The following is a 27754-nucleotide window of genomic DNA, read 5'->3' as shown; positions in this document are numbered from 1 at the left end:
CTACCCCGTGTCATCTTTCATTTTAGCTCTATTATAAATGAAGTTAAAGATAATTTATAATCTACTAAAATTTTTATTGATTGATTGATTATGGTATCACACAGTTGTCCTCATCCCCCCATTCCCATCCCAAACCCCTCCCCACATATGCCCCCACCCCCCTGTTGTCCATGGCCACTGGTTAGGCTTATATGCCTGCACATAAGTCCTTTGGTTGACCATCCAGGGCTGCAGGGTTGGCTTTGTTTATTCGTTTAGTTTTACATGATTTCGTTCTGTTTTGAAGAAAGGGTTGTGCCCTCGAAGCCTCGGTCATCTCGCTCACCTCTCCCAAACTGGCCCTGTCCAGCCGCTCCCTAGAGGGATCGAGGTCCAGAGGCCAGAGGTCAAAGGCTACCCAGGCGAGTGGTGCCTTCCCAGGCAGAACCGCGGCCTCACGTCGCACCACTGAAGGTAGGCAAGATTCCCGACGCGATAAGGGGCGTCATCTGGGCACCGACTTTTAACATGAACAGGAAAAGGGCATCCGAGGGTGACTATCTCCTCCGCCCACCCTCTCTCCTTCTCCCACGGGGCCCCGGCGTCCATTCCACGCCTGATTCACTAAGAAGAGGAGCGGGGAGGGGGTACAGGCGCTGATTGCAATTACTCGCTAACTCAAACGGACTTGTTTACATGCATGTACCTGTGGGGAGTACACAGTGTGTCTGGGTTCCTCCTCCAAATGGGTACCCAAGCCCGCCCGCCACTCCACACCGCCGGGAGCCCCAGCCCCTTTTATTCAGGAAAATGTACTTCCCTGTCGGCTTCCCTAGCCTCGCAAACGTCACCTTTCAGGCCCGCCTCCCGAAGACTGGCCGCTCCCCCCCCCCGTAGGCTCCTCCCCTTTAAGCTCCTCCCCTTTAGGCCCCGCCCCTTGACCTCTTCCCCCGCCCCCTCCCGCTTCCAAACATCTGTCCCCGCCCCCTTCCCTATTTCTGAGCAGGCGTGTTTCAGGCAGCTCCCTGGACTCCGTAGATTACTATGGGATGGTCCAGGGGCCTGAGCGTCGGGGAAGCAGGAAAGCCTATCCCAAGGAAAAGGGCTTGGGTTTAGAAGCATCAAGCCCTACCGGGGATTTTTTTTTTTTTTTTGCGGGGGGGGGATCTTGGTTGTGCGAAGGGAGGAAGAAGAGCTTGGGTAGCCCGGCCGAACTTGAGGCCGCTCGAAGGCCCCCTCAGGCGGCGCCGAGGGCAGCCCCGCCGCCGGGGCCTGGTGCAGCCGCCGCGGCCGCTGTCAGGGAAGCGCAGGCGGCCAATGGAGCCCCGGAGCGGCCGCTGCTGCTGAGGCGGCGGCGTCGGCAGCCCGACCCCGACCGCCCGCACCCCCTCCGCGGGGGCCCCCCGGAGGTAAGCGACTCCTACTCCGCGGGCCCCCCTTTTGCCCTGTGTGGTGGGGGGTTCCCCCCTTCCTCCCCCCCTGTCCCACACAGCCCTCCCCCGCCCCCACACGGAGGTTCGACTCCAAAACTGCCCTCCTCCGGGGGCAGCTGCACCCCGGGCTCCTTCTCCCCCTTTTCCAACCAAGTCGGGGGGCACTTCTCTGCTTTTTGGCTTCCTCTTCTGTGTGGCTCCTCCTCCCTCTGTCCCGGGGATTCCCCCTCCCTCTCTCCCTCCCTCTGTCCCTCGTATCCCGGCCGCCTTTCCCGAATTGTGTCGTCTCTCAAGCCGCGAACTCCTTTCGCCTCGGACGCCTCGCATCGTGTCCCCCCTTGTCTGTCTTTCCTGCCAGCCTGCGCTCCTGCCCCTCCGCCTTCACCCCTTTTCGTCTTCTGAGCCCCTTCCCACACCTGCCCCTGTGCAGCCCCCGCCCGGGCCCCCTCTGCCTGAGCTGAAGGCTGCGGCCCCTTCCCCGCCGCTTCAGGCTCCAGCGCCGCCCGCGTCCCTGTCCGCCAGGGGCCTCCTCCTCGTTCCCAAACGCCCCTTTGAGGCTTTCACCGTAACCCTTACCCTCTCAGGTGTGTTACCTAGCATCCCGGTGACCCTCTCCAGCCCCCCTCGCCCCCTCCCTCCCCGGGACTCCAGCCTGTTTGGAGGTTTCCCCCTGTCCTGTCCCTCTCCCCACCCCGGATTCCCAGCGCGGACACCTGCTCCCTGGAGTGGCGGGGGTTTTGCTGACCCTCGTTGATACCTGGCTCTGTTTTTCCCGTGGTCTTTCTGGCTTCTCTTGTAATCTTTTAACCTCCACATGCCACTTGTTTCAGGGTCAGCTAAACCTTGGACTGAGAGGAGGATGTGTTGGGAGGAGCGGGGAGTGGGGCCTCGGCTTTCTCACGGGCTTCTCTGGACCTGAGAGTGTTTCTGGAGGATGGAGCGCGGTGTGAGGAAGTCCCCATCAGGTGCACTGTGTTGACTGCTCAGAATCAGCCTTTGGGAGGGAGGAACGGTCCTGCAGGACACTGAATGAAATTGTGAGAAAGAAAAAAAAACAACAAACACCCATTTTCCCCCCCCCCCCCAATTATATAATTTTAGGCTTGTCTTAAAGGGACCAAAGTGTAGAATGTCCTCCCACACCTGCCTGGATCCCAAAGGAATCCGTTTGCTGCCTGGCTCACTGGAGTCGTTTTGGTTTATTCCATAGGAGCTGGAGGCTGGGGTGGGGCTGGGGGGAGACTGGGGAAAGGAGCCCAGGAACAATGGAAAGAACGTGGACATTCAAAACCAGGACTTCGGGGTTCGTGTGACTTCCTGCTGGACCTCTAGGGTGACATTTTTGGGAAAGTGGCCCACTCTACAGGCATCACGGCAGCGATAGGCTAATAGCAGGATATGGGTTGGGGGGCGGGGAGTAGACTCAATTAATTTTTTTTACAAAGTATTCTGGGTTTCTCAGACAAGAGTTATTAGTAGTGATTTAGTTGCCTGGAGAATTTTCCTTGGTCTAGTCTACAAGCATGGGAATAAATCTGTTTGAAAGATAAGCTCCAGGCCTGCTTCTAAACCCTGCTCCCCCCAACCGTCCCACCTCCCTCCCCACTGCAATAGTTGCTGAGCTCATCCACTTGTACTAGATCCATAACTCCTGATTCCATAGGTGGAAAGGATGTTTGTGGCCAAGACCTTTCTATTTATTTATTTATTTATTTATTTATTTATTTTTATATGTTTTATTGATTTTCTACAGAGAGGAAGGGAGAGGCGGAAAGAGTTAGAAACATTGATGAGAGAGAAACATCATTCACCTGCCTCCTGCACACCCCCTACCGGGGATGTGCTCGCAACCAAGGTACATGCCCTTGACCGGAATTGAACCCGGGACCCTTGAGTCCACAGGCCGACACTCTATTCACCGAGCCGAACCGGTCAGGGCGCGGCCAAGATCCTTGAGGAAGCTAGCTGGAGAAGAGAACGGGAGTGAGTTGGGACATAGGGAACTAGTTGCCGTGTGTGTGTGTGTGTGTGTGTGTGTGTGTGTGTGTCTGTCTCTCTCTCTCTCTCTCTCTCTCTCTCTCTCTCTCTCTCTCTCTCTCTCTCTCGGCCTGCGATGGCAAAGAGGACGCATGAAGTTCCGTTCCTCTTCCGACTCTAGGCCTGTTTGAAAGTAATCATACAACCTCATCCCATTCTCCCTTGTCTTTCCTCATTAGCCAGAGAGCAGTCTGCTCATCACCTCCCTTTTTTAGGAGCAGCTTTACTCCTTGGAGGCCCTTCCGAAGAGAAACCGTATTCCTTGGTTTTCCTGCTTCTCAGAGCTGGGTTCACACTGCATGAGAACATACTTGCTGAACACCATCCAAAGCAGCAAATTGAGATTCTGTGATTTGGGGAAGAACTTTGGGAGGAACCTTTCAGTCATTGGCATGAGATAAGAGAGAACCTAGTCCAGGCCCATCTGGGGCTTGCAGCAGGGAGGATCAATTCAGAGAGAGGTGAGTGTACAGGTTGCTTTCGTTGTCGTCTGTCTGTTTCAGCAGAGGCTCCCCGAGCTGGCTTGGGCTGTCTGGCTGGAATCTGCTTAGACTAGCTCCATGGCACTGCGGAGAGAGTTCTCAGCCTGATTCAATATTGACTCAGCCATCCTGAGACCACTGCCCTCCCTGCCCTCCCGCTGGTAGCTTGAGAATGCCCTCTCTCCGGATGCCAACCTCCCTTGGTGCTTTGGGTAACCATTTACCTGGTTCCTATTAGGGCTTGAGCCTGCTTGACTGCTTGGCCCTTTGTTTCTACAAGGAAAAAGTAGGACTCAGTCTCCATCTCTATCATTGGGGTTAAGGGGGAAAGATGAGCTGAGACCTCCTCAAAGCAAGGTGTGAATTAGACCTTAAAGCAAGAGAAGGAGCTTCTCAACAGGAGAACAGGTAGCCTTGAGTTATGTGAAGTCTCTCTTGAAGAGCGATTTTAAAAAAAAATCATCAAAGGTGTATGTGTACTTGGTATACCCAAATCCAATGATACGTAAGACTTTATGATGAAAAGCAGCAGGACTTGCCATTCATCTCTTCTCCTACTCCTTTAGAATTAGCCTCTTCGTTAGCTCAGTGTTGACTTCTGAAGGTTATTGCCAGAACTTTAGGCAAAATGCTTGTGTCTCTATTTCTTGATTTATTAGTTGTTACAAGGAGGATTAAGCTCTAGGATTTATATCTCTTGTCTACATGATTATATCATTTTCATTCAAGGAAGTGATTATGTTACTTTATTTAATTATTAAGGAAACCTTAAATAACATATTTGAACCTCCTTTTCTTTTCCATTAACAATGTTTAAAGAATTTTTTATGAGTTTGAGCCAAACTGATGACATACACTGGGGAGCAAGATATCAGATGCTCTCTCTTTTCCATTAACTTTAAAAAAAAAATGTTTTTAGAGAGAGATGAAGGGAGAGAGGGGGGTGGGGGAGGAGAGAGAGAGAGAGAGAGAGACAGAGAGAGAGACAGAGAGAGAGACAGAGAGAGAGAGTTGTTCAACCACTAAGCCACGCCGGCTGGGCTCCATTAACTTTAACAGTCTCTCTTAACTACCCATCTTGTGGGATGAAGATACTGGCTCCACTTTCCCTTTTTCCAATTCATATGATCCATCTCAAAGGAGAAGGAAAGTTGATCTCACCTTCTGTTTGGAGACAGAGCACGAAATCAGATGATCTTTTAAAGGCCATTCTGTGAAAATACAGGAACATATAAAAGCATGGGGATGGTTCTGAACCAATTCATATATATTTAGCCCATGGAAAAATATTTGATTTTGGATGTTTTCGGCCAAAACGACCCTTTGAATGTGATGAGCAGGGTGAGGGGATGGATTCAGGGCTCTTGACCGTCCTGTCCTAGCAGGGGCCAGTTCAGTAAATCCTTTAAGGGAGGCCAGTGGAGGGTTGTTTGCATAGAATCTTTTGAGGTGAAGAGCAGTGGAAAGCCAAGTTAAGTGATAACATGCCCTCACTCCATAGTCCTCTGGAGACATTTACTTAAACGCGCAGTCACACAGAACACATGCCTGTAACCCCTCTGCCCTCTGCAGCTGCTCTGCTCTGCAAACCCCCCTGACGCTCAGATGAGGATTCCCGACATTGCCCAGACACAGCTGTGGAGCCCAGGCCGTTCACTCCCCTTTCCCAGAAGCCAGCTGCTGGGCCGGGGTGAGGGAGGCCTCTTGAATTCCCTTCCAGTCTTTGGGGGGCCAGATTGGGCACCTAGTGCAGCATATGCAGCCTCATTCGTCTGAATGTCGTTGAGAGCCATGGGAGTCATTTGATTGTCTTCTCTCCGTTTTTACTTACTCTCTGACTTGTAAAAAGGGTGCTGATTGCAGAACTTGTTTCTTCCTTTTTCCTTTCACTTTCTAGTCCTTTCACTTTCTAGTCCTTTCTAGTTCCTTATCAATACTATTTTTTCTTTGTATTTGAAAGTGAATGAATTGATATTGAGGACCATATCTGGATTTAGATTTTAGAGAAGACCTTTCCTGTTTTTTTTTTATTGTCTAAATTTAACAAAAACAACCTACATTCCCTTTGGTACTTCTTTCCCCCCTGTTTGCTTCAGATGCAGCGGGCTCAGAGAGGCCAGGAGGGAGGCCCAGCTGGGCCGTTTCCAGGGCAGAGCTGCTTCTCTAGGAGAGAAGTCTGATTTCCCTGCACCTCTTGACATCGTCTGGTTCCCTAGGGAGTAACGGCTGCCAAGTGGGGTTTCTATTCAGTGGGAAAGTCCCCTGCATACTGTCAGAGGGGATTCCTAGCTGAGTCCCAGGGTAAAAGAAATGCTATCCTTACCTCTTTCACTGGTGCCAGTAATAATCCCCACTGTGATCAATCGGAGCAGACAGCTACTGCATTTCCTGGTGAGATCTGAGACACTGTATGTGGGAGAAGGTCTTAACTTCCTTTTCCTTGGAAGTTTTGAAAAGTGGACCTTAGGAGCTGTTGGTGACTTGAAAGACTCTGGAGTAGAGAAAAAGGGAAAGATGTGCCAAGCATAGAGAGATTGAGAAGAAAAAGGGTTGTTTGCATAACACGATTGAAGCTGCCATGTGGGTTTCTCAGTAGACTTAAAAGGTAGTGGTCCCAGTTGAATTAGAGTGACCTTCTGGTGCAGAGTGCCCCAGAGAGGTGTGGCAGGGGGTGATTAAAGCTTTCTCATTATTCCTGTGCAACCCGTAGTTGCGAGTAGAGACAGATCCAGCAGGCAGCCATGCTGGTTCTACTGCTAGAAGACACTGCATAATTTGGGGAGAGAGTATAGTGAGAGAGCTGCCACCTTTTTACCAATGACACACTCAAACTGCATCGGATATTAAACTCGGGGGTGAACGTCTTACTTGACAGAGTTGGGGGAGGGATAAACTGCAGTAGCCTTTTTTGGTGATCTCTGAGAACAGAGGAGTTCCCTTTGCCTTCCTACAAGATTTTAATGCTGACTGCTGGGAGACAGGGAGCTAGACTACAGAATATTGGGCAGGTGAAAGTAACCAGGACTCTTAACATGTTAGAGGAGTAAGAAGGGGCAGTGGAAAATGGGGTTTTCCAGAGTGACATCTGTATCCGGAGCCTCCTTCCACCTCCACAAAGTATACGCACCCAGGTTCACTAGGGTCAAAGGTGATGCCATCAGGGAACTATCAGTGGTTGACCCTGCACTCCAGCTCTCCAGCAGCCTGTGCCTTTCTGTTGCCCACATCCTTGAGCATGTTTTAGATTCACTGTATCTGCGTTTGTGTGAGGAGCCTCTGAGCTGACTGCAATCATCCTCTGGAGCTGGGTTGATCTGACATTGTGTGCCTCTCCCAGTCCTTACTTTGAAATTTCTTTCTGTTCTGCACTGATTCTCCTGATCTGGATTTGGTGAGGCCCTGGGGAATCATTTTAGGAAGGCAGTGGCTTTTGTCAGCAGTGTTCTCACTGAAATTCCTCCCGAGACTCCCTCCAGAGAGAGGGATTCCTGGTTGTGTAATTCCTGTTCCCTCTGTTCTTTAGATGTTCTAGACCCATGAGTTCCAGCCTAATTTCTTTTCCCTTTTTTTTTTTCCCCACAGCCCCTCCAGTTCTTGGAGTGTTGTATGATAATGGGGAAAGTAGTATTGGGATAGCAGAGGGCTGTCATAAATGTTTTGGAAGATTTTCAAACAACAAGGTAACTGAAATTCACTTCCCTTATAATAAACAGTATATGTGTGTGCACGCACACAGGTACACACACACACACACACACACACACACACACACAGAGTTTACTAAGCTTTTCAGTAATGAGGATTCAACTAGCATTTATCGAGTGCTGCTTTGTGCCAGGGGCTATGCTCGATCTTTTTACGTGCATGAAGTTATTTATTCTTTGTGGCAATAGTGAGGTATAAATATGTTTTTCTCATTTTTACAGTCGAGGAAATTGAAACTCAGAAGCCACATAACTTGCATAAGTTTATACATTTCATAATGGCAGGATTTTGAACTCCAGCCTATTTGACCCCAAGTTCAGAACTCCACTATACTTTAGCTGCCACAGCACTGAAGAAAGAGGAAATGATATCATGAAGTCAGACAAATGGCAGGACTTAAGCAGAGCGGTTGATAGTTGTTTTAGAGGTATTTATTTCGAAGTGAAGCTAGGCTTGATATTGCTGGCCCTTATTCCGTGGGAACTTTGATTCTAAAAGGGAAGGTAAAAATGTATCACTAACTAGAAAAATAAATCAATACTTTAATAGTAAATAAAGGTGAGATACTTAGGACCTGTGTATGGAATGTTAATGAGTAAGGAAATACAGTTTAAAGAGTAAAAGGCAAAGGTTATGGGCGGGCATTTTAAAGGAGACATGGGAAGAGCACAAAGATAGAATAGGGACAAGGGAATAAGACCAGAAATGCTTTTCAATCTAGCTGAAGAATTTGTAGCCCTATATAAACATAACACATATAAAGCAACATTTTGCAAGTTAGGAACAGAGTCCAAGCTGAATAAATTCAGAAGGAAGGAAGGGGAAAGCGGTGATTAGAGGGGAGGTGGTCAAGGAAAGCTTCTTGGCGGGAGATGACGCTTCATCTGTTTTTGAAGGAGCCCAGAAAGACAAAAAGAGAGGAGGTACCTGGGAAGGTTTCAGGGCAAAGGGAAGACCTGAGGATGGCACCACTAACCTATATGTATATGTGTCTTCCTTTCTGTTCTTCCTCCCTCCTCCCTCCTGTAGCTCGGAAGCTCGAAGTCTGGCTGTGGCCATGGGAGACACGGTAGTGGAACCTGCGCCCCTGAAGCCAACTTCTGAGCCCACTCCTGGTCCATCGGGGAATAACGGGGGCTCCTTGCTAAGCGTCATCACGGAGGGGGTCGGGGAACTATCAGTGATTGACCCCGAAGTGGCCCAAAAGGCCTGCCAGGAGGTGCTGGAGAAGGTCAAGCTTTTGCACGGAGGCGTGGCCGTCTCTAGCAGAGGCTCTCCGCTGGAGGTGGTCAATGGGGACGGTGTGGACAGTGAGATCCGCTGCCTGGACGATCCTCCTGCCCAGGTACGAGAGGAGGAAGATGAGATGGGGGTCACCGTGGCCTCGGGCACAGCCAAGGGAGCAAGAAGGCGGCGGCAGAACAACTCAGCCAAGCAGTCTTGGCTGCTGAGGCTGTTTGAGTCCAAACTATTTGACATCTCCATGGCCATCTCATACCTGTATAACTCCAAGGAGCCTGGAGTGCAGGCCTACATCGGCAATCGGCTCTTCTGCTTTCGCAACGAGGACGTGGGCTTCTATCTGCCCCAGCTGCTTAACATGTACATCCACATGGATGAGGACGTGGGTGACGCCATCAAGCCCTACATAGTGCACCGGTGCCGCCAGAGCATTAACTTTTCCCTCCAGTGTGCCCTGCTGCTCGGGGCCTACTCTTCAGACATGCACATTTCCACTCAACGACACTCCCGCGGGACCAAGCTCCGGAAGCTGATCCTCTCGGATGAGCTGAAGCCAGCTCACCGAAAGAGGGAGCTGCCCTCCTTGAGCCCGGCCCCCGACACAGGGCTGTCTCCCTCCAAAAGGACTCACCAGCGCTCTAAGTCAGACGCCACCGCCAGTATAAGTCTCAGCAGCAACCTGAAACGAACAGCCAGCAACCCCAAAGTGGAGAATGAGGATGAGGTAAAACCCCCGGGAGGGACAGAGGGCCAAGGTGGCATGGAGACAGGATGTCTGACATAGGGTCACTCTGTCCTTCTCTTTCCTTCCATCTGTTTCATTTCACTGATAAAAGCATGGAATGTCAGAATGGAAACAAACCTTAGAATCCATGTGCTCCAGCTGCCTCATTTTACAAAGGAAGGACTCCGAGACCCAGAGAGATAAAGTGACTTGTCTCAGGTCCTAGAGTTAAAGGCGAGGCGGTACACCTGACTGTGTCCAGTGTTGTTTCTACTGAACTGCGCTGCCATCCCATTAACTCCTTACTTACTGGGAACCGTGGCAGAGACCCTCCCCACCCTGACTTGAGACCTGGGATATCTACCAGGACCTCTCAGAGCAGCCACCATGGGGAGGAGAAGGGACTGTGTGTGTGGATTTTGTGTGTACTGGGGACGGGGAGATGTTAAATAGAACCTCAGCCTCATTCTCCTGACCACTCCTCTTCATAATCCCTCCCTCCCACTCCCTGAAGATCCTGCTTTTTGTTTTCTTAAGGGTAAGGTTCATTCTTTATCACCGAGGCATCTGCAGCATTCCTGCTACCTGCCTTTTCTCAGGGGAAGGGATGTCGGTTGAGCTTTCCCAAATCATTTAGGGGAAGCACAAGGAAAGAAGGAAGCAATCTTGGTATAGAGTAAATCACGGTCCTACCCAGGGTCTAGAAAGAAGACTGAGCTACAGCAGTAGTAGTACAGTAGTTATCCGTTTAGGATGCAGAGCAGGGAAGAGGTGAGCGCACCAGTAGGCTATACTCACCTTCCGTTCCACATTGCCAGCAGGCGAAGTTGCCCAGTGGACAGCCAAGGGTCAGTGACCTGGTATCCCAGCCGGACAATGGTGCCCCAGTTCCCCCCTCTGACTCACCACCAGCCTAGCTCCCATCCTGGCGACCAGCCCAGCACAGAAAAGAAGGGAGAAAGGAATGAGGAATTTGCAGTTGTTAGAAAATGCATATAGCCTTGGTGTTGGCATCTGCCTTTGTGGGGCACATAACCCACCCACAGTTTTTGATACAGTGGGACCTCTTTCAGCAAGAAGGAGGTCATAGTGACTAGGGAAGGGAAAGCGCAGGAGGGAAGGAGACTATAGAGCTTGCTTTCTCTGGAAATTCAGTCTTTTATTGTGATCATTTAATAACAGGGAGGCTAAAAGAGCTAACATTTATTGAGCGTTTATTATGTGCATCATGTGAAGTATTTTACTGATACATTTAATCCTCACAACCACCCTAGCAGACAGATATTTTTTTTTACCATTGAGTCAACAGGCTTAGAGAGGCTAGACGATTTGCCCAAGGTCTCTCAGCTAGTGCCTGTCAGGCCAGACCTCACGTCACAGCTGGTACGCCTAATCAGTCAGCTGAGCTGCCTTAGTTATGTCTCAGCATCTGCTCTCCTTGGTTTTCAGCTGTCAGAGTCCATTTGGGGAGGAACAGCCGAGGCCTTAGCCATCTAGGTTTCCACATCCGTGCATGGGCAGAGCCCACCTGTTTGCTCAGAACTAAAAAGGACCATTTTAATTTCTAGTTGTACTTGGCAGGGAAGCCCAGAGCCATAAAGGGGGCTGTTGCAAAGCAAGAAGAACCATCCAGATCTGGAGAGACTAGGGTCATAAAAGGTTTGGGAGTTCTTCCTCTTGGGGTCAAGACTGTAACAGTGTGAGTGTGAGCACTTGGAAGTGATTGTCAGGCTTGCCTTTTCTCTGTGTGTATTTTGTGTACTCATCTTAGCATCAGAAAGGGTGAACCTCAGGGCTTTTCTTACTCTGTGCTAATCCTTAGTCCCTCTTCCTTGCATCTGACCCCTGCTCAGGTGAGGTGATAGGCAACTCGCGGAGGTCAGGTCTTTTGTGAGTGCCTGAATCCTCGGGTGTGGCCTCTCCAGCTGCCATTCTTCCCAACCTGGCTTCTTTATGGTGGGACACCAGACCTAGGAGAGGAAGGAGATACTACATCCCAGCCTTCTAGGTTATCTGATGCTGGCAGAACGAGACACCTGAGTCCACTGCAGCTCCTCAGGAAATGTGAGAGTGAGAGAGTAAACAGGGATATCACTAGGAGTCTAAGCACTGGAACCTTCAGCACAGAGGTCTCTCCACGTGCCTCTGGCATTCTAAGGATACATCTGGAAAGACCTTTGTCCCCCAAATACCAATACTTCTCCCTCTTCCCTGTCATGCAGCATTCATTCACTCAGCAAATAGTTGTTGAGCTTGTACCGTGTGTAAAGCCCCATGCTGGAGGCAGTGGAGGGTGGGAGATAAAATGCTGTCCTTCTCTCCGGGAACTTATACATGGCGACCCCATTATCTAGGGCACTGTTTAGTTTGTGGCTCTTGATTTTGTATCCTGAAATTTGACTGAATTTATTTGAAGTTTTTTGGTGAAGTTTCTGACTCTGAAAAAGTTGTTTCGTACATATGAGGAAGATGTACACAGCTTACCAACACCAGGCGTTAATTGTCTAAGTTCTGAGCAGAGACTCTAGAAGGAGAGGCTAGAAGGAGACCTGACTGCTCCCATCCCTTGCTTTCCCCACAGGTTCTGAGTTTGACCCTATGCTCCTGCCACCAGGAGAGGTGCTCTCGAGGGTGAGGCCAGAGAAGGCTGCCTCTTCCTGCAGAGCCCTTCTCTGCCCCATCTCACAGGGACTCCTGTTTTAACAAGGGATCCTTGACACTCTCACAACAATCAGCACTCGAGTGCTGCTTTCTCCCCTCTGCCATCCCCAAAGCCCACCTCTTCAAAACAGTTTTTATCAGCCTACCCAGGGCACTGTGCTTCGGCAGTTTCCCTTCCCATTTATAACCAAATGGTAACTCATTTGGCCTAGGGAGGGGCCGAGTTACGTCCTACCCCACACACCCTGCCCCACATAATGACACGCTAGTGGATCAGCTCTGTCTTTCCAGAACTGCAACCTTTGTACAGAGAAATCTGCTGCATGTCACACTGAAAGCCCCATGGGCCTTCCAGCCGATAAGGTGCGGCATCTATCAGCTTCTTGGACGCAGCTTTTCTCCTTGGAGCTGACTCAGTATGAGTGACTCAAGTGTACAGAGTAGGAGAGAGGAGTCGATCATGATATACCTCCCCTCCCCCAGGGCTGTTAATGAGTCAGACAGGACCTGTCTGTGGGAAGCTCATTGTTCATGGAGCCAGCATCCTCCTGCCTGCTTTTACTCCCCCCTCCAGCGCATGGGTAGAAGTTGAACCACTAAGTCATAATAGACTGGTGTCCTCACTCCCTCAGGTCTCCCTGCCTTGGGAGTGTTTGGCTTGGCTTCTCCCTCAAAGTGCCTCTCTCCCCAGATTCTTCCAGGAACGGCCTGACTACAGGAACTCCAGCCAGCATAGAACTTACACCACGGAATTGACTTTAGTAGATGCTTGAAATGCTAATTGCAGAGTAAAAGCTCAGTGACCACTGCCCTCTGCCCTGAGAGGTCCCAGGACTTTGTCTCTTAAGTCCAGGGCCCCCTCCTCGCTGCAGGTTTGTGCACAAATATCGCCCCTTCTCCCTGCTTTGGGAATGCTTGTCGCCCAGAACCCAGGATGGGCCTGTGCATGTGCTGCAGCAGAGCCTCTGAGTGAGAGCCTGGCCCTTTCCCCTGTTTTTGCTCACGGATCCCAGTAAGACACAGGCAAGGTTTAGATAAACGCCCGAGGCTGGGACCAGGACAGCTGCTGCTCAGCTGCTCAGCTTTCTCAGAGGGAGTAAGCCAGAACCTAGCTCCCAACTTCCGACGGCAAATTGTAATTGGTTGTCACGTGAAATAGCCTGGTAGGAAGCCTGTGGAGGTATGGTAGATAGGAAAGGTATTCATCCTTTATTCCAATGCTCATGGGTCTGTGATACCCCTTGTCACATGACTTAAGGTTGGGATGAGGCTTCCTAGGGTGATAATGAGGCTGGTTTAAGAGGACAAACACCCGGCACTGAAAGTTTAGCTTTTCTGCTTCCTCCTCGACATGCTCAAGAAGCTAGAGGAACACGGGGTTTCCATTGTGGGTAGGAAGGGGCCATGCATTGTGAAATTCAAGCCTTCTGTGGCGGCCTCCACTGAGAAGGGTTTGGTTGAGAGCAGGGTTACCTCACTAAGGGTTCCAGCTTTAGGGTTTTGTCCTAGGAGGAAAGTTCCTGCAGGCAAGAATAGAGAGGAAGAAAGTGAAAATCAGAGGCTGTTGTCTCTTCAACCCGCTGACCTCAGGTCTGAGCTGGCCTTGCTGCATCTCCCACAGAGTCATGGCTCTGGGCATGCGGCGTTTCTGGGCTGACTTTCTTTCATTAAAGCAGAAAGGTAGAGCTACACAGGAGGAGCAGGTATGATCCAAGTTGGACCTAAATTCTTTGCCTTTGTCTCTCTCCCCTCCCTCCCTACCCTTTCTTCTCCCCTTGCCCTCGGCCCTTTCCCAGGAGCTCTCCTCCAGCACCGAGAGTATTGATAACTCATTCAGTTCCGTAAGTGGGGCCAGGCTGGGACTGGGTGGCAGGCTCCCCCCACGGCCGCATTTCCTCTCCGTCCCCAGGTTTTCTAAGTCTCCAGGCCAAGGCTGGAGTTAAAAGGTGCCTTTTCTTCCTGGGAGATCAGCCCCTCCTTCCCAGGCCTCCCAGGCCTGGAGGAGTAGTTAGTCCCCTGCCTGTCGCCAGTGCCTTGAGCCCAGGCTCAGTGGAACTCAGTCCATCTTTTTCCCGGGGACAGCTGGGATGCAGTGTGATTTAGCCCCCAGCTCCTGGATCTCCAGATCAAACAGCTGGGAGAGAGGTACAATTTACCCCTGGGTTGATGCCAACACCTGCTTGGCAGAATCCCCCAGGATCCTGTTTCTCCCACCCAGGACCCTTTCCCCATGGCTTCTGCCCTCAGACCATCGAATATTTATTCAGTCTTTTCCAAATGCTAGGTCCTGTGCTGGGTGAGCTGATTCCAAAAGCAAACAGGATTTGGTCTGAAGGAAAGTTTTATCTCCCCATAGTCTTTTTTCTTTTTAGCTTCAACCACGTTTCTTCCAGGTCTGAGTTCTTCCCTTTCTCAGCTCCCTGCCCAGGATGTTCCTTAATCATTATTCTCCTTTCTTTTTGCCTCTGGAATAACTCCTGACCTGGTCCTACAGGGTCTTGAACCTTGTTGCTGGGCAGAGACGTGAGAGGAAATGCTGGACCCTCTGGGAGTTTGGATGATTTTTTTTTTTTTTTTTACACTTTATTTTTGATTTGTCTACCCAATCCGTTTTCTCTGTTCTGTGCTGATCCCCTTTCAATCATGATTCCTATCTCCTCCCACGTGGCAGAGCCTGTATTTGGAGGCCTGGGGTCACGTTTCAAACATGCTCATGTGACGTAGGGCCCCCCAACCCAAATGCTGATTTGAAGATGGGAAGGAATTCTGCCTTTTTTAATCTGAAATGACTCTGAATTGGTTGGGGTGGAGGATCATTGGAACAGTGACCATTTGCCACCTGAGTGGATGGGTTAGGGGATCAGAGTGAATGAAGAATTGAGCTCTCTTCCTTTCTTTCTCTTTCTGTTAGGTCCCTGGGATATTTCCAGGGACCACAGAAGCCTCGTTCTATTGTCTTCCTGAATCTCTCTTCAACTCTGCCTCACAAGACATTCGTGACTGATGCAGACACCCTGTTTCAGTATTGTGGGGCCCCAGAGCCAGCCCCTTGCGGGGTAGAGGCTGAGAGATGAGCTGTTCTTTGAACCTGGCTCTGCACACATGCACAGGTGGACCTGGTACTGCCCAGCTTTCAAAAGAAGCTCTTTTATGCAGTTTGAGGGAGGGTAGAAATTTTCAGTCAGGAAACTAAGCAAGACACAGAAAGGGAGAGAAAAGTCTGGTGAGTGAAATGCTGTTTCAATGAGCAGATCAGATACTGTTCTTATCTAGCTGAGGGGGAGATGGGGTGGCTGCCTTGATAAAATGCCCTATGGTAGGAGGACTTGGCCAAAAGACCCCCTCTTTATGTCTAGCTTAGCCCATCCCACCTGACCCCCCAGACTGACTGCCCTTTCTGGAAACGACTGAAGTGCCCGCATGAGGAGCCAAGCTCACAACAGGGAGCAAATCTGGGGACCCTCGTCTTGAGAAGTAGGGCAAGAGGACCCAAGGAGGAATCACAGAAAAGGGACAGGCCTTCAGGGCCATTGTTGAGGAGTGAAAGGAGCTATTGCTTTCCCCACCTACCTGCCCACACCAGTCTCCCTCCATCTACTTTCCGCATTGATCATCCCCTAATCCCAAATCTGCTCATCCTCTTCTCATCCCCTGCATGCGCATTGACCTCTTGTAAGAAATCATGGGGTGGGCGGGGATGCATGTAAATCAACAAAAGTCATTTGAATGGAGTGAGTCCTCCTTTGAAGGGGGAGCTGTTGACTTGGGGCTCCCTCCCCAGCCTTGTGGGCTGGGGCTCGGCCAGGGATCCAGGTGGGGAGAGGGACACCCTCATTCTCAAGATGGGTGAAGCACTTTAGGTGTAAGCAGCCCTTCCCTCTGGAGTCCTATAACCCCCACCCATCTGGAAGCCTTGGGACAGTTCCTGAGGAACTCGGTTCAGAAGAGGAGTGCATCCAGAGACCTGATTCCACACTCCTTTACCCTCAGTGAACAGCTTGCGGAAAGGAATGTGCTGGCGTTCACCTGATCCCAGCTCAGTTTGCGGGGGTGGCGGGGGGGGGGGAGCATCTACTAGGCTGAGAGGTAGTTCCTTCCCTGGGGTTCTCCAGACACAGATCCCTGGCCTGCACGGTGGGCCAGTGGGAGTGACTGAGTGGGAGGGCCACCTTTTGCTATGATTTCTTTACCGTCTTTTACTTCACCCCAACCTTCTATAGCCTGTCAGACTAGCTCCTGAGAGAGAATTCATCAAGTCCTTGATGGCGATCGGCAAGCGGTTGGCCACGCTCCCCACTAAGGAGCAGAAAACACAGCGGCTGATCTCAGAGCTCTCCCTGCTTAACCACAAGCTCCCTGCCCGAATCTGGCTGCCCACTGCTGGCTTTGACCACCACGTGGTCCGCGTGCCCCACACCCAGGCTGTTGTCCTCAACTCCAAGGACAAGGTAGGTGGGCTCTCCTCCATGGTTGTCCAGGGTTGTGTCTGTGCCTAGAGATGCCCGACCAGCATCCGAGACCCATCCTGGTTTATGTGCACGTGTCCCCGTAACTTGACCTCATGGTGATTCTGAGGGCCCTCTTGTTCCCTTCTTGGGCTTTGTTTCTCGGGATCACAGAGGCCTGATCTTTCCAGCTCACCTCTTGCCATGTCTCAGGAGAGAGTCACTCTCTACCTCTCTGTAGCCCTCTACAACTTGTTGGCTTTCCAGATATGGCAACATGGGAATAGAGAAATAGTTTGTTTCTAAGACTTTCTGAATAGAGTGGGCAAGAGAGAGAGAGATCATGCCTTATTCACATTGAGAGAATTAGCTAAATGTATCTGCTGGTTGGGCTAGTATTAGGTTCCGGTTTTTCTTTTAGAAGTAGTGAAGATTAGAGCCCTGCTTGAAACAGTGCCCCGCTCCTTCCCAGTCTTTTTGTCTTTAGGACAAGCCCTGCGAGGCTTCCACGCCTCTCCGATGGGTTGTAATTGATAGTTTGGCATGGTTTAGCCCAACTGTATCATCTACACCACATGTGTCAAACACAAGGCCCGCGGGCCAAATCCATCCCGCCAGGCCTTGCAATGTGGCCCGCACCGCGCTGTCATCACTGCACTCCGCTGCGTTTCCATCACAATGACAGTTTATGACTGTTTCAGTAAACCATTCGGCCCGCGATTTAGGCTGGATTTTAGATTTTGGCCCCTTCTCTGATTGAGTTCGACACCCCTAATCTACACATTTTGAAACTCAGCTGAACCATTTTGAAGAGTTGGGAGCACTCTCTCACCCAAATTCTTTACATAGGACAAGTTCCTACCCTAAATATGGCATTCATAGTGTCAGGGGACTGATGGTTGTGGGGTGAAGCTAGGAGCAGGCAGCAGGAAGAACTATTAATAGAGTTGCGATCGGGGGGGACAGTGGCACAGGTGAATTGCAAATTCTGTTCTCACTTTCCCCCAGGCTCCCTACCTGATCTATGTGGAAGTCCTCGAATGTGAAAACTTTGACACCACCAGTGTCCCCGCCCGGATCCCAGAGAACCGAATCCGGAGCACACGGTCCGTCGAGAACCTGCCCGAATGCGGCATCACCCATGAGCAGCGGGCAGGCAGCTTCAGTACCGTGCCCAACTATGACAACGATGACGAGGCCTGGTCCGTGGACGACATAGGCGAGCTGCAGGTGGAGGTGAGGGAACTCACAGAGGTCACACAGGGCACAGCGCCTGTCTCCACGAGCTTCTGGTGTATTTGAGACAAGACAACACCCTGAGGCGGGCTGAGGCAAGCGCGCACGTGAGAGGGGCAGGTAGTGTTGGGTGTGAAAGGGGGAAGCTCTGAGCAGCTCTAGTCGAATAGATTCAGGTAGAGCTCATTTTCCAGCAGGGAATTTAGGTTAAATGGAAGGAGGAACTTCTAAGCTGAGGAAAGAGAGAGAAATTTAATCAAAATATTGATTGATGCCAAAACCGGTTTGGCTCAGTGAATAGAGCGTCGGCCTGCAGACTGAAAGGTCCCAGGTTCGATTCCGGTCAAGGGCATGTACTTTGGTTGCGGGCACATTTCTAGTAGGGGGTGTGCAGGAGGCAGCTGGTCGTTGTTCCTCTCTCATCGATGTTTCTAACTATCCCTCAACCTTCCTCTCTGTAAAAAAAATCAATAAAAAATATATATTAAAAAATATATTTATTGAACACCTGCTATATAAACTTGTTTTAAAAAAGCAGAGAATGGTAAAGTGACGTTCGTTCATTCACTGAAGAACTATTTACGGAGGGCCTTCTTTGTGCCTGAATGCTTTGTGCTAGGGAACAAGGCCTGGCCCCTGCCTGCAAGGAGCTTCTGACCTAACGGGAGAGAGTAGACTAGCCAGCAGGTAGTTGTAGTGTGGTGTGACCCAGGTTATGCTGGAGAGGATGGGGGATTATGAGAGCACTTGATGGTGGGGGCAGCACTTACTCCAGATTTGGGGTTGGACATACCCCAAAAGGTTTTCTCAAGGAAGTAATATCTCAGCCGAGCCCTAAAGATGGGTTTGAATTACCTATTCAGGCAGAGGGGATGGAGCGTGCAATGACTGGAAGACAAGAGAGCTTGGCTCGCCTTAGGACCTGGAAGACATTTTGTGTGATGTGTGAAGTGGTGACAAATGAGGCTGGAGAGGCCCACGTGGGCCAGATTGTGACAGGATCCTGTAAGCTGTGGGAAGAAACTTAAACTTTATTCTGTGGTTGTACGGAGCCAGGGAGGGATTTTATGTAGGGCTGTGACACAACTTTGGGGAAAGACGGACTGTCCTTGAGCTTACAGTCCGGTTGGGGAGATTGGACTCAGACATTTAAGATATATTATACAATGAGGCATTGGACAATAATGTGATGAATGGAGTTGAGGAGAAATGCTCTGGTACAAAGGAGAAAGAAGAGAAGGGACTTGATAGTTAGAGGGGAAGGGGAGAGTAGATTGAAGAAATGGTCATGGACCCTAGTCTGGAAAGTCTGTTCTGGACCTTAAGGGAAGATAGTAAATGCATCCCTAGCCTTGGGAGCTCTCGGTAGAAGACTGAAAGTTCTACCTGGCCGGTGTGGCTCAGTGGTTGAGCATCGACCCATATACTAGGAGGTCACAATTCAGTTCCTAGTAGGACTAGGGTTATGGGCTTGATCCCCAAGAGGGGCAATTCTCTCTCATCACTGATGTTTTTATCCCTCTCTCTCCCCCTTCTTCTCTGTGAAATCAATTTTAAAAAATGACTGAAAGTTCTGCTTTCTGTGACGGTCATGGCAGTGGTTTGCAAACTTGAGTATGCAGGGAGTCTTCTAGAAAAATAGTTAAATTTTCAGCTTCCCGCCTGGCTGGAGTGGCTCAGTTGGTTGGAGCATCTTCCTGTTTACAAAAAAGGTTGCGGGTTCAGTTTCCAGTCAGGGCACATACCTGGGTTGTGGGTTCAATCCCTAACTGGAACACATATGGAATCGATGTTTCTCTCTCACATAGATGCTCTCCCTGTCCCTCTCTCTCTCCCTTCCTCTTTCTAAGCAGGTCCTTGAGTAAGGGTTAAAAAAACAAACAAACACACAAACAAACAAAAATTCAGACTTCCAGATCCATTCCCAATAATTCTAATCCAGATTGATTGTTCCATACGGGAATATGGTTTTAGAAGCATTCCACGTGTTTCTGATAGAGAAACAGCACTGTAGGGCCTATGTGCCTGCCGCGGCAGTTTGGGGTCCAAGTGATCAGGATGGCATGTAATCGGGAAGGTGTGTGGAGCAGACTTAGGAAGAGCGGGATCATTATCTGCAGATAGAAAATACTCCAGGTGATCTGTTGAGGAGGTGGAAGAAGCGAGACCTGTGCCTAGCGCTTCTGACCTACCACCCCCTGCTCTCCCCAGCTCCCTGAAGTGCACACCAACAGCTGTGACAACATCTCCCAGTTCTCTGTGGACAGCATCACCAGCCAGGAGAGCAAGGAGCCTGTGTTCATTGCAGCAGGGGACATCCGGTAAGGCCAGACCACACTGCCTCTCACTTTTCATCCCTCTTTAAGGCTCTGCCTGTCTCTCTCTCCTCTTCTGTCAGCCTGTGTCTTTCCCTTTCCTCTCTCTTTACTCTGTCCTTGTCCTGAGGCCACCAAACTTGAGGCAGTGAAAGGGCAGGTAGAGAAATTACTAGGCTACTACAGAAAGAAATGTTGCCCTAATGGGTTTGGCTCAGAGGATCAAATGTTGGCCTGCAGACTTTAGGGTCCCAGGTTCAATTCTGGTCAAGGGCATGTACCCAGTGGGGAGTGTGTAGGAGGCAGCTGATCGATGTTTCTCATCAATGTTTCTAACTATCCCTCTCCCTTCCTCTCTGTAAAAAAATTAATAAAATGAATATTAAAAAAAAAAAGGAAATTAAATGTTAAAAGAACTCCAAAGGGTTGAAAGCAGCAGAGGGAGGAATTAGAGCAGTGTTCTCAGAGTAGGTGCAAGGATTCACATGTCAGAATTGGGAGAGAGAGATCTTTTTGAAAATGCAGATGCTGGAGCCACAACTGTTCTGAACCAGAATCTTGGTAGAGGAATGGGGAGGGCCTGGTGATCATCATTTTATCATGATTCCAAACCATCAGGTTAGCAAAAAGGTATCAGTGGCGTGTTTCCTTCCATGAGTCTCTCAGCCTAGGTTTCTCTCTGTGCCTAGAGTCAAGGAAACAGTGCAGGCAGTGCTGCCACAGACAGGGCAGGAGGCTCTGGGGTAACTCCTCCAAGCAAATGATACCATTTCTTCCTGCTAGACGGCGCCTTTCGGAGCAGCTGGCCCACACCCCCACAGCCTTCAAACGAGATCCAGAAGACCCTTCTGCAGTTGCTCTCAAAGAGCCCTGGCAGGAGAAAGTGCGGTGAGTTGAGGAGAAGGCGGGTGTCTCTAGACCTCTCGAAGCTTGGAGACAACTGCAGGAACTCGCTGCACCATCCCAGTGTGCACTGGGCTCCCCCAAATCCACCATGCTCCCACTCAGTCCCAGTCCTTGCCTTGTGGGGAGTTGAATTTGCATTTTTGGTAGAAGCTGTGTCTCTGTCATCACCTTTTGACACCTTTTGCTTCTCTCTGTGCAGGCGGATCAGAGAGGGCTCCCCCTATGGCCATCTCCCCAACTGGCGGCTCTTGTCGGTCATTGTCAAGTGCGGGGATGATCTTCGGCAGGAGCTGCTGGCCTTCCAGGTGTTGAAACAGCTGCAGGTAAGACAGGGAGGGAGAAGGAAGGGACTCAGTTCTCTGCAGCCCACCTGAGAGGACCACACAGATTGTTCAAAGGGAACTCTGCTGAGGACAGCTTCCTGCCCAGGTCTAAACTGGATGTACATTAAACTAAAGCTGGTGCTTCTTCACTATTGTACTTGCCCTGCCATAGTACAGCCACAAAACAGCTCCACAGCAACCTCTTGTGGCCCTTTTGTGATTTGCACCCATTCTGATTCCTGGACTTTGTCCTTCAGTCAAAAACTCCCATGTGAAAAGCTCATAGACACAGGCAACAGTATGGTGATTACCAGAGAGAAAGAGGGATGGGCAGGGATAGAAGAGATTAAAGCGGGGATAAGTTATGATGGAAGGAGACTTGTCTTTGGGTGGTGAACACACAGTACAGTATACAATACAGGTATATTGTGGAATTATACACCTGAAACCTATGTAATTTCATAAACCAATGTCCAGCTTTGTGGCCTTCGGTTCCAGTCCATCAAGTGAATAAAACCCACTGAAGACAGGTTTTTAAAGAAAACCTATATAATTTTATTAACCAATAAATTCAATAAAATAAATGAATAAAAACTCCCCATCTGGTCTTCGTAAGCGTGTTGCAGTGTGCTGAGATGTCAGTCCCCTGAGCCTTTGGGTTGGTCGCCTGCCAGCGGCTCCACCTGTTTAGTCCAGTTCTTTGATAGATATTTTCACTTTTTAGAGTTGTCGTCTGTGGACCTGAGTCCTTTTCCCTGTTCCTTGAATTTGAATCAATAGCTCCCACTCTTGCTGCTTGTGTGGTGCCCTGTTCTCTCTGCCTTCTGGGGACTATCTACCCATAAGATGCCTTTTCCCATACACTTCCCTGTGTCTTGTCAGAACCTGGGTTTTCTTTAAAAACTCCTTGGTCCTCATGGGTTTTACTCACTTGGTGGACTAGACTCCAAGGCCACCAGGGCTGGGAACTGTCCACGGTTGGGGATAGAGGGCTTTTCGGCCCCCCCCCCCCCCCCCCAATTTGAATGAAGGATGATGGTCCTGTGTCTCCTCGCAGTCCATTTGGGAACAGGAGCGAGTGCCGCTGTGGATCAAGCCCTACAAGATCCTTGTGATTTCGGCCGACAGTGGCATGATTGAGCCAGTGGTCAACGCTGTGTCCATCCACCAGGTGAAGAAGCAGTCACAGCTCTCCTTGCTCGATTACTTCCTTCAGGAGCATGGCAGTTACACCACTGAGGCATTCCTCAGTGCCCAGCGCAATTTCGTGCAAAGTTGCGCTGGCTACTGCTTGGTCTGCTACCTGCTGCAAGTCAAGGACAGGTAGGTCAATTCCTGATCTTATCCTAACCTTTTTCTAGGGCTATTTCTGTCCCCTCATGTGTAGTTCTGGTATACTCGCCGCCACCTTCCGCTGCCGAGACGTAAAAGAAGAGACAAACAACACATTTTAAGCAGAGACAGACCTGTTCTCATGCCATTAAGCCAGGGAGACAGACTGACAAGTCTAGGGTAAAGGAGCGAGAGCTGAAGGATTTACGGGGAGAGGCAAGGGTTTGAACAAGCAGGCTCTGAAAGGACGAAGGAGAAGGAGGGCAGAGGAAGCTGTGGGGAAGGACACAGAGTTCCAGAGGAACAAGTCAGTGTGAGCAATGCTTGGGCTCCTGGCTCTGACTGGGTAGCTCAGTTGGTTAGAGTCTTGTCCTAATACTCCAAGGTTGTTGGATCGATTCCCAGTCAAAGAACACACAAGAATAAACCAATGAATGGGTAGGCAAGTGGAACAACAAATGGATGTCTGTCTCTCTCCCCCCATCCTCTTTCTCTCCCTCGAATCAATAAATAACAAAAAATGAACACTTTAAGAGAAGTTTGGGCTCTGCTGCCAGGCAGGAGAATAGTAGGCAGTGATGTCAGACAGGTGAGCAGAGACCAGACTGGAAGCACCTGCACAGTGAGGTGAGGAATGACATGACCAGTCCTGGTTTAGGGAGTGCACCCCGGGGCACTGAGTGAGGTTGGTTATAGTTAGGCCTTTAAGCAACAAAGCAGGAGGTAATGAGTCCTGACCTGAGGGAGGTGGTAGTGACTGAGAGCAGAAAGGAGATGATAGGTATGAGAGGCATGGTGGAGACAAGAGTTCAAACTCCCAACCCTGAAATCTCCTTTTATTCCAGCATACCATTTTCAAAACGTTTTAAGTATTTACTACTTTCCCCAGAGCTGTCTTTTCCAGTATCACATGACCATTATGAGGCCCAGCTTTGCATATAGGTGGACAACATGGTGTACAAAAATAATTCCAGGGGTGAGGGCATTTATGGGAGTGGGGTGGGGTGGGGCAATGGTAAGATATGTAAATATACAATATCTAAATTTAAAAAAATGGGGAAAATTTCCACTCAGACGTGACTCAGGGTCAGTATCCTAAATGCTCCCGTGAGTTGCACCTCTCACTGGCACAGGGCAGCTGCCGTGGGAAGGCAGAAATACAATGGCTTGAGCTTCCAGAGCTCCCAGGACATGGTGACACTGTAGGATCTAGCCAACAGAGAAGCTTGTCAGAAATGTAGCGTCTGTTACTACTGAGTGCCTGCTTTTGTGGAAACCAGCTGGAAACACTCAGACAGGTGTTTCCTCTGAGGGGCCTGGCCGTCAGAGAGCTTTCAGAACCCGCGCTCATTCCATCCGGTCAGCCCTACAGTGAGCCCAGCGGAGGCTTTGCACTTGAGGGCTGAAGGAACATGTAACTGTTTATAAGGAATTTGTTTACAAGCTTTAGACTGTCCCTGAAGAGTCGGAGTTTTGAATCGAGGGCACAGCCTAGAACTGAGCTGCAAGTTTGAGTAAATGGCAGGGAAGCAGGTGCTGGTCAGGCCTCATCCTTTAAAAGAGGAGAGGAGAAGGAAACAGGCAGCTGAGAAACCTTTAATAACTCAAAAAAAGAACAGATATAGTCAAGCCCTGAAGAAGCCCGTGGAAAGGACTGGCAGCACTGCCTGGGCTCCGAGGAAGATGCAGGTTAGGATCTTGAGCTGCTTCAGAATGAGCCCAGCTACCTCCACCCGTTAGAAGAGAGGGGGCCCCTCCCTCACTGTTCGAGACCTCTGTTTCCCTCCCTGTAAAATGGAAGGTGGAACTGAGACAGCGAGGATCTTTCTGGCTCTTAAGATTGTGCCTTTGTGGTTACATTTGTAGTGCTTCCCAGAGTAGAAAGGACTCAGGTGGGACTGGCTCTCCTACTGTCCCTCCTTTTTTGGCCACTCACACCAACCCCGGAGAAGGTGGCCTCAGTCCTGGAGCGCTCAGCCTAACAAAGCCTCTGTTGACGCTGACACTGGTTATCCTGAATGGGCCAGGCCTCACATGCTTTGCATGTTCATTGTTCCTGCTCCTGGTTATTCATGTGTGGGGTCACAGACCTGGGCTCCTCTGTAACTGTCCTCTTCCTGCAGCTGGCCTTGGCCATTGCAGCCTGGCATTTCTTCCTGGGTGACTCACCAGGTAGGTCGAGCTCACCCTTGAAGCCCCCACATTATTTTCACTTACACTCCTCCCAGCCTGCCACTCCCTTGTGGGGGTGCTCACAGAAAATGCAAGCAAATAGGTTCTGACTGACGCCTGAGCCAATGGTTGGCCTGTGACAGCTGGTGGGGGCCTCGGAGGCTTTCTTCCCTGGCGGCTGGGTTTTCTACTAGGTTGGGATCAATTTGGGTGATAGAATCACAATCTTAAGCTATTAAGTTGTCAATAAACGCTACTTCAGACCCCACAGCCTGTTAGCAGTTTATGTTCCTGATTTCCAGTTAGTGCTGCTAGCTTTAGGTCGTAGGAGGTTGGACTGAGTTACAGGAAGCCCGGAGTCATGTGGCCAGGGTTCCAGCTGGAGGCTGCCACCTCACACTGCCTCACCCTGCCTCTTCCTCTCCTTTGCCCTCCTCAGACACAATGGGAACATCCTTTTGGACGCCGAGGGCCACATCATCCACATTGACTTCGGTTTCATCCTGTCCAGCTCTCCCCGAAACCTGGGCTTTGAGACGTCAGCCTTTAAGCTGACCACAGAGTTTGTGGACGTGAGTCAGGAAGGAGAGGTGCCTCACTGTGTTCTTTCTCTGTCATGGGAGGGGGAGCTAGTGGGCTCCCCCCAGATTACGGACAAACAGAACAGAAATGGCAGTAAGTCAGGGTGAGGCTGGGTGTCCGAGGCTTCCTGCCTGCTGAGAGTTGGGAATTAGTGGGCTTTGGCATGTTTGTCCTAACGGTGGGAGTTCCGGCTGGGGGTACGCTGAGCCCTTATCCCCACAACCTCCTCCTCCCCTCACAGGTCATGGGCGGCCTGGATGGTGACATGTTCAACTACTACAAGATGTTGATGCTGCAGGGGCTGATTGCTGCTCGGAAACACATGGACAAGGTGGTGCAGATCGTGGAGATCATGCAGCAAGGTGGGGCTGGGGAGAGGCAGGTGGGACAGGGCTGTGCCCAGCATGGGATTTCTAGGAAGTGCCTTCTACCTGACACCAGGCGGGCAGGGGTTCCCAGCCCCGACCCAGTGCCATTTCTCCTTTGGGACGTGCCTCCTGACAGAGCTAGGTCCTGGGGATAGATGGGCGGAGGCCCCAGAAACTACCTCCTCTCGGCGAGAACAGTCTCATCTCCAGCCTTTCGGTCCCCTTCCCATCACTCAGCTCTTCACCAGCTCAGATGTTTCCAGTCACCACTTTCCTTCCCACCAGGCTTTGACCTCCAAGTGCCCTGTCCTCGGGCCCTTCCCCTGTCCTGATAGTCATCCCTCCTGCTCTGAGCTTAGTTCCTCACCTGTCACCTATCCATTCACTGTCCTGTCTTCACTGCCATCATCTAGTCTTGTCCCTCCTCTCCCAGCCCTCTGAGCCCTTGTCCTAACCCCACTCCTTCTGGGTGCAGAATACACCCATTCTGAGCTGCCAGTCTCCTCCTCCTCCCCACCCCCAACCCCGCCCCACAGGTTGCCGCCGTTGCTCAGGAGCACCCCTGTCTGGCCCCATGACGACAGTGGCCCAGGTCATCTGTGAGTGTCAGACGTAGCGTAGGCAGAGCCCTGCAAACCAGATAAGTGCCCAGCTCAGGGCCCATTCCCAGGACCTTTTCCCAGCCTTCCCTCTGGGTCCTAAGTCTCTGCTCCCTCAGCTATCACTGGGGGAGATGTGTTGGCCGCCTGCCCTCCTCTACCCTCATGCCCTCGCCTCTAGAGGGGTTTGGAGCATGGCATGAGGATGGGTGCAAGACAGGGCCTCCACCATTCTGTTCTCCGCAGAACTGCACCCACGTGCTCAGGGGTCTTTCTAAGGTCTTGCTGGGCTGTTAACCTCTGGCCCTCCCTCCTTTTGGTCCATGAGCCTCTGTCCTTCCTGCCTTCCCAGGTTCTCAGCTCCCTTGCTTCCACGGCTCCAGCACCATCCGCAACCTCAAGGAGAGGTTCCACATGAGCATGACCGAGGAGCAACTGCAGCTGCTGGTGGAGCAGATGGTGGACGGCAGCATGCGGTCCATCACCACCAAGCTCTACGATGGCTTCCAGTACCTCACCAACGGCATCATGTGACACCCTCTCTCAGGCCCCAGCGTGGTGGGGCGTTCCAGGGACCCTCCCTGGGAGAAACCCCACCCGCCCACTCATCCACGGGAAACGGAAGGCAAGAAACACAAAGGATCATGTGGTGACTGGAGAGCTTGCCAGGGGAGAGCCAGCTGTGGGGCCCAGGCTTGCTGGGGCTTCCCTGCCCCCAGCGGTGTCAGTATTACCACCCGAGGGACTCCGGGACTCACTGCCCCCCAGAGAGAGGTGACAGATGGGAGGGCACTGGGCCTTTCTGCTCCTCACCAGGGTCCAAGAGGTTCTTTCCACAGGCCATCTTCTTACTCTGTCCTAGGTCCCAGGAAGGGGAAGAGTGGGCTCTTGGTACTTACACTTTGATCCTGTGGTTCGCCTCTGGCCATGCTGCTGCCCGACTTCCCCCAGGGACTGACTCCCAGCCCAGTTCCCCTGGCAGGTGGGCTCTGGCACAGGGTCCGGCCCTTGCCGAGGTCCACATCATATCACAGAGGCCAGGAAGGGTTATCACAACCCCGCCCCTGCCTGAGGGTATTGGCCTGGCCACAGGGAATGCCTTGCCCTGATCCCTTCCCACACCCAGGGAAATAGCTCTCAATTTTTTAATTTTTGTTTGAAATAAAGTCCTTAGTTAGCCATGTGTCATTTCTGAGTTGTATTTTTTGGGGGG

General features: G+C 50.8%; 1 protein-coding gene and 1 long non-coding RNA gene across 24 annotated transcripts; one reads left to right on the top strand and one right to left on the bottom strand.

Moving 5' to 3' along the window:
* Positions 1-1019: 1019 nt before the first annotated feature.
* PI4KB (phosphatidylinositol 4-kinase beta) lies at positions 1020-27724 on the top strand. Of its 23 annotated transcripts, none has more exons than XM_036452964.2 (15): positions 1252-1388; positions 3665-3910; positions 7514-7611; positions 8666-9602; positions 14060-14104; positions 16484-16711; positions 17717-17944; positions 20156-20265; positions 21043-21147; positions 21365-21488; positions 22546-22811; positions 25432-25564; positions 25816-25936; positions 26479-26541; positions 26894-27724. In XM_036452964.2, exons 4-15 carry the CDS (start codon positions 8694-8696, stop codon positions 27073-27075), a joined length of 2514 nt encoding a protein of 837 aa, XP_036308857.1. In that variant the 5' UTR covers positions 1252-1388; positions 3665-3910; positions 7514-7611; positions 8666-8693; the 3' UTR covers positions 27076-27724. The 23 variants fall into 23 exon arrangements, 19 of the variants coding, with proteins under 19 accessions (XP_036308873.1, XP_036308852.1, XP_036308850.1 ...); XM_036452963.2 differs by having other exon boundaries at positions 25432-25582; XM_036452961.2 differs by having other exon boundaries at positions 17717-17962.
* Positions 7718-8751, bottom strand: LOC118727327. Its single transcript, XR_004990565.1, has 2 exons — positions 8613-8751; positions 7718-8127 (listed from the first exon to the last, which is right to left on the bottom strand). It is a non-coding gene; the product is annotated as an uncharacterized LOC118727327 (long non-coding RNA).
* Positions 27725-27754: the final 30 nt, after the last annotated feature.

The sequence above is a fragment of the Pipistrellus kuhlii genome, unplaced genomic scaffold, assembly GCF_014108245.1.
Source record: "Pipistrellus kuhlii isolate mPipKuh1 unplaced genomic scaffold, mPipKuh1.p scaffold_m20_p_24, whole genome shotgun sequence".
In the NCBI taxonomy this organism is placed as follows: domain Eukaryota; kingdom Metazoa; phylum Chordata; class Mammalia; order Chiroptera; family Vespertilionidae; genus Pipistrellus; species Pipistrellus kuhlii.
The sequence above is the reverse complement of the archived record's forward strand: the minus strand, read 5'-3'. Positions and strand labels throughout refer to the sequence as shown.

Excerpts from the sequence above, each read along its gene's own strand:
- PI4KB (XM_036452959.2), top strand. The coding sequence starts at position 8,694 with ATGGGAGACACGGTAGTGGAACCTGCGCCCCTGAAGCCAACTTCTGAG. Across the intron at positions 20,266-21,042 it reads ATTGCAGCAGGGGACATCCG|ACGGCGCCTTTCGGAGCAGC; the intron begins GTAAGGCCAGAC and ends TCTTCCTGCTAG. Across the intron at positions 21,489-22,545 it reads AGGTGTTGAAACAGCTGCAG|TCCATTTGGGAACAGGAGCG; the intron begins GTAAGACAGGGA and ends GTCTCCTCGCAG.